The sequence below is a fragment of the Oncorhynchus masou genome, chromosome 31, assembly GCF_036934945.1.
Source record: "Oncorhynchus masou masou isolate Uvic2021 chromosome 31, UVic_Omas_1.1, whole genome shotgun sequence".
In the NCBI taxonomy this organism is placed as follows: Eukaryota; Metazoa; Chordata; class Actinopteri; order Salmoniformes; family Salmonidae; genus Oncorhynchus; species Oncorhynchus masou.
In genome coordinates, this window is record NC_088242.1 from 12,570,691 (window position 1) to 12,585,575 (window position 14,885).

Sequence of the window (14,885 nt, forward strand, 5' to 3'; positions counted from 1 at the left end):
AGTTTGAAATATAATGTCTAGTGTGTAATGTGGATTGAGGTTTTGTACATGATGGTTGAATCAACGTTGTTTCCACAACATTTCAACAAAACAATTATATGTGATGGAAAACTGATTGGATTTGCAAAAAATCATCAACTTAAGGTATTTCGTCTTTTTTTTTTACACAATGTTTAACCTAATTCCAATGACATGATGAAATGTTTTGGGTTCACGTTGAATTCACATTAGTTGACAACTCAACCAAATGTAAATCAAAAGTAGACATTGAAATGACGTCTCTGGCCAGTGGGAACATATTATCTCAGAGAGGCTGGTCGGTCTGCACATCTTGTTATGACACAGTCAGAAAGGATTACAAAGAGCCGTCAAAGTGAATCTCATTGCTACTGATAACTGCACACAGACATAGAAGCATTCTGTAACACAAACAGTCACAAGCAGTGACATATCTATAACCCCCAAGCAATGTTTACACCAGGGATAGGCAACTTTGATGGAGGTGGGGACCACAAATACTAAACTCATCATGAGGGGCCACAGTTGCTCACGGGTCTGCGTAACCACACTGAGACTCTTTGACCCTCTTATGAGGTCTTAACTTTAAATTCATTGAGGCAGGTATGTGAACACTGGTCATTTTAACAGCAAGTTACTTGAAAGCTCAGCAAGAAAGGACAAAATTGAATGACAAAGTGTTCACAGCGGTTAGAAACTGTTTCTACAATACGTAGAAAAAGAGGATAGGAATGCGGTTAAATTGGGATACAGAACTTGTTTTGAGTATTTGCATGTCAACATCGCAAAAATGAATTTACATGTAAATTACCATTCATGTATTTGTATTGGTATTGTATAGTATGGTACAGAGTTCCACTCATAGTAATTTAATAGGATATAGTGTATGTGTTTCCACCACTTTAGAAGTCATCTAACTATGCGGTAATCCCTTGTTGTGCCTTTAATCATCGGTCACCATTCAGCACCATGGACAGTACCGCAATCAACGCAAATGGACAGAAGACTGATTGCAAATTCAGCCCCATGGCCGTTGAACAGCACCGTGTCCAGGTAGCTTTGCAATATGGTGAATCAAAAGGTGAAGATTACAATCTCCAGGGTGGTGGTGGGATTGGATAGGTGTGTCTATGGATTCCAATTCCCCTTTGTATATTGTAAAAAACTAGGCCTACAGAATAAAGTGAAGATCATTGGAAATCGGTCTACTGCTCTCTTGGTTTCCTGATTCAATATTTTCCTCCAAATCTAATAAATAATTAATTATTTTAAAGGGTCAATCTGCTGTTAAAACAATAACAATGCGGGTAAACAAGGTATGGATGGAGCTGGAGAAATTTAACCGCTTCCAAATTCATAGATGGGGCTATACATGCAAGGACTGACCATCCATGAGATCAAAATGATAGTTTATATTTTGGATTCTGATGGGGTTTAACAGTTGAACTAAGCTCACGAGGCAAAATAAGTTATATTCTTCAAGAATCAATAAAAGTAGCCCACATAAAAGTAATAAAAAAATTCTCCCTAATAAGCAAATAGGCCTAGCTACACCAAACCCAGAATGCATTAGGCCTATATTAGGCTTAACATTTTTTTAATAAAATGTAAAAAAGTAGCTACAAATCAGCAGAGCGCGGCAGGGAATTTAATCAACAAGCAAAGCAACTTAGTCCATAAAATATCATTTGGCTTGTAATAGTAGAATAGCCTACAGGAAACATACTCAGGTATCGTGATTGAATTCATTTTAAGGTAGCTAGGTACAGACAACAACATATCACAGTCATAGTAGGTAAAACGTTCCTTAATAAAGCAGCTATCAACAAAGTCATTGCTAGTAAGACAAGACAAGTGCAAGTGTTTGTGCAAGAAAGGCGGGAACACCTGTAGGCCTATCTGTCGGATTCAGACTTGTTGTGGCACAGCAATACCAGGCTATACAGAATTCAACATGATTATTTTAGCATGAAAATGTTGCGCCATGGTAGGTTACAAAGCTTGTCAAAATACTGAAATTGAACTGGCAAGTGTAGCCTAATATCATGTCAGGTGTATAACAGCAAAACAACACCTGTAAGGTTCCACAAAACAGCCTACAGCCTTCCACAATATCATTGAGTGACAGCAGTGGCTAAATCACACCATTAGCAAACAATGATTCTACGTTATGGCGCACACACGTGACACAAAATAGCAATACACAACAATATACTAACCTCCAATCTGCAGAGGTTCGAGCTTTTGGACCGTGACTTTTTCCGAAGGTAGACGGAAAACCATCTCCTAACTGTAAATTTCCGCATGTTCGTGTCCATTGCGCCCTGCTTCAGATCTGCATTTCAGATCAGCACTGGCAGTTTATATTTGCTCAATAACTATAGATCAGTAAACAACACAGGGGATTTAGCGTCCTCCGAGTCACTTCTAATCCATACTTCCTATACCGCAGATAAACAGCCACCAGGAAAACCTTTGCGATTTGGTCACCGTTGACACCGCCGCAGTGTCTGTCCTTCCTTACTACCGCGCAATGCTTTGATTTGACAGTGGCATCCAAGCAGCAGTGATTCTGGCGAGTGTCCTCAGCACCCGCCGCTATCTCTTGAGTCCCGCTGAATCAGCACGTGCAGTGAGTGATGCAATGTGAGCGATGGCTCCCTTCCTCCTCCCCAACATTCGGATTCTTCTTTTCGCGCCCAATCAAACAGCACGTTCACCGTTGGTAGTCTAGTAGAAAACTCCCCTTCTCGATCAAGAGAGAGCAGCTAATCCACATGTTCATGTTGGTGGACACTGCAGAGAGCAGCATGCAATGCTGGTATGATGCCCAGTGAAATGCTGAGGTCTCATCTGTTATCATCAGGCATGTTAGGGATGCATGGACCACATGGGAATGTGTGGTAGTGTTTGTAAAATGGTTATAAGAAGATGATTGGGTTAACAAAAGGCAAAACACGTTTAGGATGCCTGTAATATAACCGGTATGCCCCATGGGTTACATTTAGTTGGTAAATCAGTCAATTGAAATGGATAACCCATTGCATAAAGATGGATCTTGATAATGTGCATTGAGAATTCTAATTGACCTCTGAGGAGTAGCTCATTATATAATGTGCATTAGATATCGATATGGCAGCCATTAGGCTTCATTAGGCCTACCACCTAACCCCATGACCTAGCCTTTTGGGGGCCCTAAGCAAGATTTGGTTGCCCACCCACACACTGTTAGTGGCCCCCCTTTGTCAAGGTGGAGAGAAAAATGTTATACCGTATATTTCCTGCAATTCTACACATTTAGCCATGGGGAGTATATTTCCGTAGCAGTTTTAAAGCAAGCTTTGTGTAATTCTACACATTTACCATGGGGCGGAGAGAAATGTTTGCAATTTTGTTAAAAATGTATTGCAATTCTACACATTTTTCAAGACTTATGTCATGTTAATGATATCTGAGTGAGAGTGACTAACACAATCAACAGATCCTTCTGAAGGTCAGGGCTCCATGGGCACCTGCCCTGCATGCCCGGTCAGTATTTGACCATGATTACTACATGTTTAGATAGTGCCTTCAAAAAGTATTCACACCCCTTGAACTTTTCCACTTTTTGTTGTGTTACAGTCTGAATTTAAAAGGGATTAAATTGAGATTGTATGTCACTGGCCTACACAGAATACCCAATAAAGGTAAAGTGGAATTATGTTTTTTGAAACTTTTACAATTTAATAAAAAATGAAAAGCTGAAATGTGTATTCAAACCCTTTGTTATGGCAAGCCTAAATTCAGGAATAAACATTTGCTTAACAAGTCACATAATACGCTGCATAGACTCACTCTGTGTGCAATAATAGTGTTTAACATGATTTTTGAATGACTACCTCATCTCTGTATTCCACACATACAGATAATTGTAAGGTCCCTCGGTTGAGCAGTGAATTTCAATCACAGATTCAACCACAAAGACCAGGCAGGTTTTCCAATGCCTTGCAAAAAGTTTACCTATTGGCAGTGGTGTAAAGTATTTAATTAAAAAATACTTTAAAGTACTACATAAGTAGTTTTTTGGGGTATCTGTAATTTACTTGGCTATTTATATATATTTTTTACAACTTTTACTTTACTACATTCCTAAAGAAAATAATGTACTTTTTACTCCATAAATATTCCATGACACCCAAAAGTACTCGTTACATTTTGAATGCTTAACAGGACAGGAAAATGGTCAAATTCACGCACTTATCAAGATAACATCCCTGGTCATCCCTACTGCCTCTGACTCACTAAACACAAATGCTTTGTTTGTAAATTATGTCTGCATGTTGTAGTGTGACCCTGGCTATCCTTAATTAAAAAATAAAATTGTACGTTTTGGTTTGCTTAATATAAGGAATTTCAAATGATTTATACTTTTACTTTTGATAGTTAAGTAAATATATTTGCAAAAATGTACTTAAGTATCAAAATTATATTTAAAACCAAATACTTTTACTCAAGTAGTATTTTACTGGGTGACTTTCACTTGAGTCATTTTCTATTAAGGTATCTTTACTTTTACTCAAGTATGGCAATTGGGTACCTTTTCCACCACTGCCAATTGGTAGATGGGTAAAAAGCAGACATTGAATATCCCTTTGAACATGGTGAATTTATTAATTACACTTTGGATGATGTATCAATACACCATCCACCATCAATACAATAAAGATACAGGCATCCTTCCTAACTCAGTTGCTGGAGAGGAAGGAAACCACTCAGGGATTTCACCATGAAGCTAATGGTGACTTTAAAACACTTAAGAGTTTAATGGCGGTGATAGGAGAAAGCTGAGGATGGATCAACGACATTGTAGTTATACCACAACACTAACCTAAATGACAGAGTGAAAAGTAGGAAGCCTGTACAGAAAAAAATATTCTAAAACATGCATCCTACAGAAAATGTGGCAAAGAAATTAATACAAAGCATTATGTTTAGGGCGAATCCAAAACAACACATCACTGAGTACCACTCTTCATATTTTGAAGCATGGTGGTGGCTGCATCATGTTATGGGTATGCTTGTCATATGCAAGGAGTAGGGAGTGTTTTAAAGATTAAAAAAAGGTAAAGGGCTAAACACAGGCAAAATCCTAGAGGACAAACTGGTTCAGTCTGCTTTCCAATAGACATTGGGAGACAAATTCACCTGTCAGCAGGATAATAATCTAAAACACAAGGCCAAATATACACTGGAGTTGCTTACCAAGATGACATTGAATGTTCCTGAAAGGCCTAGTTAAAGCTTTGACTTAAAATCGTCTTGAAAATTAATGTGAAGACTTCAAAATGGCCGTTTAGCAATGATCAACAACCAACTTGACAGAGCTTGAAGAATTAAAAAACAAATGTGAAAATATTGCACAATCCAGGATGGCAAAGTTCTCAGAGACTTACCTAGAAAGACTCACAGCTGTAATCACTGCCAAAGGTGATTCTAACATGTATTGACTCAGGGGAGTGAATACTTATATAAATTAAATATTTCAGTATTTTATTTTCAATACATGTGCAAAAAATCTGGGGGTTTATGGGGTTAGTGTGTGTAGATGGGAGAGAGAAAACAAATATTTAATCCATTTTGATTTCAGGCTGTAACACAACAAAATGTTGAATAAGGTGTATGAATACTTTCTGAAGGCACTATAGCTGGCTAGACTAATTTACCAGTCTAAAATGTTTTTGCTGACATGCTAATAGGGTGATTGTCAGTGACTGACATAACAAGAGAGAAACTGCTGATGCACCAAATTTAGAAATTGCACCCTCTGTATTCTACTATTCTAACTCTTAATAGTAAGTTGAGTTCCTAAAATATTATTATTATTTACTTATTTTGTCAGGGGCCCCCTAGCGGCTGGTGGCCATAAGCGACCACTTATGTTGCTTATGCCTGGAGCCGGCTCTGCCCATGACTTGTCTCTATAGAGGCCTACAACCTAACCCAATGACCTGTGTCTATAGAGGGTCATCACAGGGCAATTACAAATACACAAACAACTTTAAATAGGCTTACTGTGTAGAGATTGTTTATGAAATCATGCATTAGGCCTACATTATAGTGAGGCTGTCTTTGCAGCTGGTTAAAGTGGTACCCAAACCAATGTTCTAAACAAGGAGGGATGAAATGTATGTACAAATCTGATGATGCTTACATAGTCACCCTCACTGAAACCTTCAAATATAAAAAAAAATGTCTCCTGCATGTGCAGCTTAGAGGTAACGAGGTGAGAAATACCCAGTGCACAGTGGATTTCATTTTTTTCCAACACTCAGATGTTCCACATCCATCAGAGCATGCACTGCAAAATGCTTATATGAACATCCAGACATTGCCTATGCCTTGGACTGGTGGGATTAGATTGCACTTGTATCAGAAGTACAACCAAACAGTGGTAACGGTTGTTACCGGCCTTATAGGGATGCTTACTTTCATTCTCATAAAGGGGACAATGTCTCTGAGAATAATGTGTTATGTACTGTACATAATTCCGAGGCTATGGGAGGACATCTCTGATCTATCCCTGATCCAGAGGCCTTGGGAGGACAGGACACCAGAAGCTGTCAGAGCACATACACAACTTCCCATACACCTGTAAATTTAAACTTCTTTGGGATCGGTGTCCCGTCTACGGGACGGTTGAGCTAACGTAGGCTAATGATATTAGCATGAGGTTGCAAGTAACAAGAACATTTCCAAGGACAGAGATATATCTGATATTGTCAGAAAGCTTAAATGAGTGCACAATTTTGAGAATGAAGTTAATAAATAAATTACAAATTTGGGCATTCTTGATACAAAATGTTGAACAGAAATACAATAGTTCATTGGATCAGTCTAAAACTTTGCACATACACTGCTGCCATCTAGTGGCCAGAATCTAAATTACACCTGGGCTGGAATAATACACGATGGCCTTGCTTTGCATTTCAAAGATGGTACAAAAAAAAAATGTTTTACTGATCTTTTACTAGATCTATTGTGTTATATTCTCCTACATTTCCACGAACTTCCAAAAGTGTTTCCTTTCAAATGGTACAAAGAATATGTATATCCTTGCTTCAGGGCCTGAGCTACAGGCAGTTAGATTTGGGTATGTCATTTTAGGCGAAAATTGAAAAAGAGGAGCGGGTTTAAGAATCTTGACAATTTGACCAAATCTTACGGTGAACAAATTATTGTTGTTTACAAAGACCAAATGTAGTACTCTTCCATAAAGCGTTTACATTTCGTCAGCGTCGACAGCTGCTGTTCGTTTAAAGCAGAGCCATACTTTTATAGTCGACAAGGCTTGCATACTTTGCAGGTCGTCTGTCTACAGTAAATGTGAACATTTCCATATTATCTAATTCCTTTGAACATCACAATGCATGACTTATCTCTGCCTCTGGCAATCTGCAGGACTGACTGCAATTTATTACGCCTTGGTGGGTGGGGCCATCTGCGGGATTGACTGCAATTTATTACGCCCTGGTCGGTGTGATATTTGCAAGTACAAACAGAAACATCTAAGTGATCCTGCTAGAATCTGTCCGTATGTTAATATCTGTGAAATGGTAAAATAACGAGATAATGAGTCATCCACAAATGTGGCACTGGCACACAACATCATACCTAGAAAAAGCCAAAGACAGAATGCACTCTTTAAATTAGATTGTCAAGGAGTACTGTCTGACAAAGATAATAAAGGTCTCAAAACCAATCGTTCATATCTATGGAGAGTCACTGCAGTGACTATATTAAGTACCGGTGGCACTTCAAAACAATGTCAGGATTTGAAATGTAAACCCACTTTAAAAAGTCAACACCTTATTTTGCAATGACAGTGTCAAGACTTCAAAGAATATGCTTTTGTGCTTTCTTTATGCCTCCTAAAGTTTTTAGGGATTTTAGTTTTTGACAAAACAAAAAGACTAAAATCACCAGTAATTCAGCTAAAAATGTGTTTAATTAAGGAAATCTGTTCCCACAAATAAACAAGAGACTTGTTCATGTCTCAATGTAATCAAAGTATAACATTATTGTTACCTTCAAATACAATCACATTTTTTGGTGGTCTATTTGCAGTGTACAAATTATTACAATTATGTTCCAGACCCCGGACAAATATCGTCCTCCGGTTCTGCTTTAGTGGATATAAGCACCTAAAATGTTCCCTTTAGAGCAACTGTATAGCAAAAGTGTTGCTGCCGTGTTTCACAAAAAAACCCAGAGGATATTATTCAAAAAGCTTTACCATGTCTGTAGTAACATACCCGCTTTCCATACAGTAATTTACCTGGAAGGGATCGAACCATCTTGGTTTCTTATATCTGACTGGGATTCATGATGCAGCACTCCCATTACAGTAAATCTTCCAAGTTGAAATAATGTTCTAAGCATCTGTTCAAGAAGACACGCTATGTGGAAATTCTTCATTTTAGATCCAGGCGGTGTAAAAAACAATTCAGTCACCACTTCAGTTTGTACAGCAGCCATTAGGACAGCATATAATTATACTGGACTTGATCTCACTCTGAGAATACAGATGGAATGTGGGAGTTATCATGCAAACAATTCCTCATAGAACCTACTGGTGTTGTGTGGAACCTATCTACTATACTTACATTGCCAAGACACATTGATCACATCCAATAAGGCGAGTACAGTACATCAAGCTGTGGATCCTAAACCATGCTCCTTCCAAGTATGTATTGCATTTTTACAATTCAAAACTTCTGGAATACACTGAAGAGACTGTCACATCAGCAACTTGTTCAAATATAGTGCCTATAGAAAGTCTACTCCATCCATTCAAAAAGTCCACCTTTTGTAGCCTGAAAGTAGTCAGAACCCTTGACTTTTTCCACATTTGAGTTACGTTAACACCTTTTTCTAAAATGGATTAAATTGTTCCCCCCCCCTCATCAATATACAGACAATACCTCATAATGAAAAAGCAAAAACAGGTTTTTAGACATAAAAAAAGAGTTAAATATCACATTTACATTAGTATTCAGACCCTTTACTCAGTATTTTGTTGAAGCACGTTTAACAGCGATTACAGCATCAAGTCTTCTTGAGTCTGACACTACAAGCTTGTCACACCTGTATTTGGGAAGTTTCTCCCATTTTTCTCTTCAGATCCGCTCAAGCACTGTCAGGTTGAATGGGGAGCGTTGCTGCACAGGTATTTTTAGGTCTCTCCAGAGATGTTCGATCAGGTTCAAGTCCGGGCTCTGGCTGGGCCACTCAAGGACATTCAAAGACTTGTCCCGAAGCCACTCCTGCTTTGTCTTGGCTGTGTGCTTAGGGTCATTGTCCTGTTGAAAGGTGAAACTTCAGTCTGAGGTCCTATAAGGGCACAAGGCGAGACCCAGATGCAGACACGGGAGGCAGATGGTTTGAGTCTTTGATATGTATTAATAATCCAAAAGGGGTAGGCAAGAGAATGGTTGTGGACAGGCAAAAGGTCAAAACCAGTTCAGAGTCCAAGAGGTACAGTGTGGCAGGCAGGCTCAAGGTCAGGGTCAGGGCAGGCAGAAAGGTCAGGCAGGTACAGAGTCCAGAAAACAGCCAAGGGTCAAAACCGGGAGGACTTGCAAAAGAGAATAGAAAAGGCAGGAGCAATGGAAAAACATGCTGGTTGACTTGGAACATACAAGCCGAATTGGCACAGACAGACCGAAAACACAGGTTTAAATACACAGGGGATAATGGGGAAGATGGGTGACACCTGGAGGTGGTGGAGATGAGCATAAAGACAGGTGAAACAGATCAGGGTGTGACAGGTCCTGAGCGCTCTGAAGCAGGTTTTCATCAAAGATCTCTCTCTACTTTGCTCTGATCATCTTTCCCTCGATCCTGACTAGTCCCCCAGTCCCTGCCACTGAAAAACATCCCACAGCATGATGCTGCCAACAGCACCATGCTTCACCATAGGGATGGTGCCAGATTTCCTCCAGACGTGACGGTTGGCATTTAGGCCAAAGAGTTCAATCTTGGTTTCATCAGACCAGAGAATCTTGTTTCCCATGGTCTGAGAATCCTTTAAGTGCCTTTTGGCAAACTCCAAGCGGGTTGTCGTGCCTTTTACTGAGGAGTGGCTTCTGTCTGGCCAGGCTATGGTAGAGTGACAAGGCTTCCGTCTGGTCACTCTACCATAAAGGCCTGATTGGTGGAGTGCTGCAGAGATGGTTGTCATTATGGAAGGTTCTCCCATCTCCACAGAGGAACTGTCAGAGTGGCCATCGGGTTCTTGGTCACCTACCTGACCAAGGCCTTTCTCCCCCGATTGTTCAGTTTGGCTAGGCGGCCAGCTCTAGGAAGAGTCTTGGTGGTTCCAAACTTCTTCCATTTTAGAATGATGGAGGCCAGTGTGTTCTTTGGGACCTTCAATGCTGCATAACATTTTTGGTACCTTACCCAGATCTTTCCCAATTTGTTCAACCTCCTGGCTTGGTTTTTGCTCTGACATGCACTGTCAACTGTGGGACCTTAAATAGACAGGTGTGTGCCTTTCCGAATCATGTCTAATCAATTGAATTTTCCACCAGTGGACTCCAATGAAGTTGTAGAAACATCTCAAGGATGATCAATGGAAACAGGATGCACCTGAGCTCAATTTTGAGTCTCGTAGCAAAGGGTCTGAATATAAGGTACTTCTGTTATTAATTTGTTATACATTTGCAAACATTTCTAAAAACCTGTTTTCATTTTGTCATTATTGGGTATTGTGTGTAGATTGACGAGGACATTTGTTTATTTAATACATTTTCGAACAAGACTAACATAACAAAATGTGGAAAAAGTCAAGGGGTCTGAATACTTTCTGAATGCACTGTATACTGTAGCCTGGAATTAAAATAGTTTTTTCCCCTTTATTGATCTACACATCCTACCCCACAACTTCGAGGTAAAAAAAAAATTCAAATTAAAAAATATATAATTTGAAGAATTTTTTTTAAATAAAAAAAATTATATAGCTTGTTTGGATCAGTGTAATCGCAATCCTAATTTAGCTCAGGTGTAACCAATCACCTTCAAAATCACGCACCGGTGTTAAATTGTAGTTATTCGCTTGATTTCAGGATAAATTCAGCAGTTGCTGTAGGTTCCCTCTGCTGGGTAGTGAATTGCAAAGCAAACACTCAACCATGAGCACCAAGGAGCTGGATGGTGTATACCTTGCCTTTATCCCTCCAAACTGAATGACCGAGCAAGTAGAAGACTAAGAACTACAAGGTTTTATGGTTGGTCAAAGTGGTCATGTGACAACAATATCAAATAAATGTATTTGTCACATGCTTTGTAAACAACAGGTGTAGACTAACAGTGAAATGGTTACTTACGTACGGGCCCTTCCCAACAATGCAGAGAGAATTATACATATATATTTTTTTGAAAAATAATAACACAAGGAATAAATAAACACCCCCAAGCATGTTTGGTAGGGTGGCAAGAAGGAAGCCATTACTCAAGAAAGCCCACCTTGAATCCTGTTTGAAGTATGCTAAAAAAAGAACTCAGGAGATTCTGTAGCCATGTGTCAAAGTTTTGTCTGATGATACCAAAATGTAAAATGTTGGTCTAAATGCAAAGCGCTACGTTTGCTGCGAACCCAACACTGTATATCACCCAAAGAACACCATCCCTACTGTAAAGCATTGTGGTGGCAGCATCATGTTATGGCAATCAGGGACTGGCACTTATCAGGATAGAAGGAACAATTTATGGAGCAATGTACAGAAAAGTCCTTGAGGAAAACCTGATGACCTCTGCAAGAGAGTTGAAACTGGAACGGAAGTTCACCTTTCACCATGACAACGCCCAAAGCAAACAAGCCAAAGCTACAGTAGTGACTAAGGAATAAAAAGGGATATGTCCTTGAATGGCCCCTTCAGACCTAATTCCAATCAAAACTTTGTGGCATGACTTGAAGATTGCTGTCCATTAACGATCCCCAAGGAACTTGACAGAGCTTGAACAGTTTGTAAAGAGGAATGTTCAAATATTTCCAAATTTAAGTGTGCAAAATTGGTAGTGAGCTATCCCAACAGACTCACACACATATACACACACACACATGTATTTTTTTACACACACAAAAAACAACATTTCCTTAAAAGTGTGCAGTATGGTGTGTAGATAAGTGTGTGTGTGTGGGGGGGTCCTTATTTAAATGCATGAAACTGAGGTACTGACAACAAAATGTGAAAAAAGTTGAAGGGGGTGTGGACTTTCAGTGCTGTGTTTGTGTCAGAGCTGGAGCTGTTCGGATCAGAGCTGGTGCTGTGTTCGGATCGGAGCTGTGTTATTATGCTGAAGAATGATGATATAGCTTTTTTTTAAAGCATTATTTTTCAAAGATTTGGGCATCAGTGCTGTGTTTCCTGATAATAATTATGTGCATGTTTCCTCTAGGATCAGACTATGACAGATACAAATCAACATCAATTAAGGAAACAGCCAAAACGAAATCTTGCACTACCTAGACACCCATTAGTAAGGAAATAGATTTTCAATAAGAAAAACATGTTAATTTCAGTGCCTCATTGATTTAACCATCCATGTGTTGTGCAATGTAGTCCCCAAGCAAAGGGAAAAGGTGAGAAGACGGAGAGCGAGTAGATGCGAGAAGGAATTCTAAAACGAGCAAAATTATCATGCCGTTTGTATGTGGCTGCTATGATTGTGAACTGTGTTTACGTGTGATCAGGGGTGTATTCATTCCTCTGATTATGTTGAAAAACATTTCTTAAAATGGAAGCAAACGGAACGAAACAGGGATAAACATACCTGAATTTGTCCAATAAAAACTCTCGTTTGTAACTATTGGTCTAATGATTACACCCTATATCAGCTAGCTGCAGGCAAGTTTGCAAGGCGGGATTGAATGTGTCGCTATCTGTCACCTTAATTACTCAAAGTTTTTCTCTCGACCTGTGTGCACCTACGCTGTAAACTTTCATTCATAGGCTAGATTGTCACAGCCTTCTGATAGATATAGGGTACATTTGAGCGTCATGTAGTAGCCTAAACCTATCGATGTTATCTTGAGCTGGGTGAATGGAATATGAATGACAGTTATCCAATATGCTGTAATAGAAATAAGACCATGCTCATTTAAAAAAATATATATATATGCTCCCTCATCTTAAACATCACGACAGCCACTGACAGAAACTATCAATTCATCTTCTGATCACATTAATTCAGACATTCATGATTAAACAGAGGATTACACAGGACAAACTATAATGCATAATTCCCCATAAATAGTAGTATAGTGCAGTGTGAACAGTTTTTACTGTGCATTATACAGAGAATTAGCATTGGAGTGAGGCACATATCTGTATTTCAGACCAATGCAAAGCCGTTTAGCACAAAGAAATTAGCAGAAAGAAATCAAGTAAACTTTCAAACAGATTATGTAAGTCTCCCATACTGCACCGGTCCCCATGGAGCTGAAGCATAATAACTGTCTGAATACAGTAGTAGATCTGAACCTTAGCCTGCACATACAGTAATGCAGATGTATATTTCCTTACAGTATATCAGAACCTTACATTTATGTTCAATTCATACCATAAATGAAATGGGAGGATTGTAGTAGTATATCCACATTGCTGTACTCTTTAAATCATATTATAGATTTAAATATTCCTTCAGAGGATTTGACATTCACCTAAACTGTATTGAATTACCAAGTCATAATACTGTTCCTTGTTAGAGGTAGACATTAATTAAAATACATGTGTCAAATCTCTGATACAGAGTACGGCTTAACATTTATCTTGTTTAAGAAGGTACCTTAATATATTCACTGAGCACATCATTTGAGCCATCGTTCATGCTCACTCACGTGAAAAGAAATGTCTTTTACATAAGTAAAATGTAATTATCCCGAAAGACTGGCCATTACACATTGACCCTCAAATATCAGGTTGCACATTAATGAGAAATGCCATGGTTATCAGTGCGGTCCCAAACCCTTGCCTAGGCACTGCTTTGCTGTGACTAATTGGCTGGAAGGACTTTTGTTAAGCATGGAACATACGAGCTATAGAATGCTTGGAGACAGAGATACAGAGGTGGAGAAGTAGCCAGGTCTGACCTGTGGCTGATTACGCTTATCTCACCCAAAGCCAGGGGTGCTGTGATCCATAGAGAGCAATCCATCAGGACCCAGAATGTCAGCCGCCCGTATCTGTCTAGTCTTCATGTCCGTCCCCTGTTCTTTCAGCTCTCTGGAGAGTGAGTAATGGAGCAGTGGTCACCCTGGCTGTGTTTATAGGTCTGCTGTGAAAAGATATGCCTCCCTTCATCTCACCTGTGTAGCTGCACACGTTTAATACAGCATCTTGCACCTGGATATTCCTAGATAAGCCCCCCAAATGAGGTATACTAGTAGCAAGATCTTATCATGTATTTATTCATTTCCTTGAAATATTGTGATTCCTTAGATGACTGACGATAAAATATAACTTAATATTTCTAATCACAGCATAGGTGAGTTGCAATTATAGATTTAATCAACTCACTACCATAAAATGCATTGGTGAAGGCTGATAAATCAGGCTAGCCAGTGGAGACTCTTTATCAGTGTCATTTCCTGGGAAATAGAGATTTGTCTGAAAATCAGCAGATCTCTCTTATTGTGTTTGACTGGTGTATCACTGAAGGATTACCGTCATTTACCTAGATTTAGGAGGACAGGCAGAGCACTGGACATTAATGCATTTCTAGGTTATGTGGTTTTGAGGACTACACAGCTGCTTAATGAAATATATAGGAACTCTGCATATATCATCTTTGTTGGACTACTAACACCTACAACATATATTGGTCCT

At 39.2% G+C, this 14,885-nt stretch overlaps 1 protein-coding gene across 2 annotated transcripts in view; it reads right to left on the minus strand.

The window, feature by feature from the left end:
• Positions 1-14,885, minus strand: part of LOC135523449 (ribosomal protein S6 kinase alpha-2) — a 58,190-nt gene that overhangs the window by 37,391 nt on the left and 5,914 nt on the right. Inside the window, exon 3 of one of the 2 annotated variants that reach the window (XM_064950123.1) lies at positions 14,175-14,282. Coding sequence is in view for 1 of the 2 variants with exons in the window: in XM_064950122.1 (XP_064806194.1) it covers positions 2,238-2,336 (99 nt within the window). In the remaining variant the exon portion in view is untranslated. Of the gene's footprint in view, positions 1-2,237; positions 2,529-14,174; positions 14,283-14,885 lie in introns of those variants that run through there. The other variant, XM_064950122.1, reaches the window with a different exon arrangement.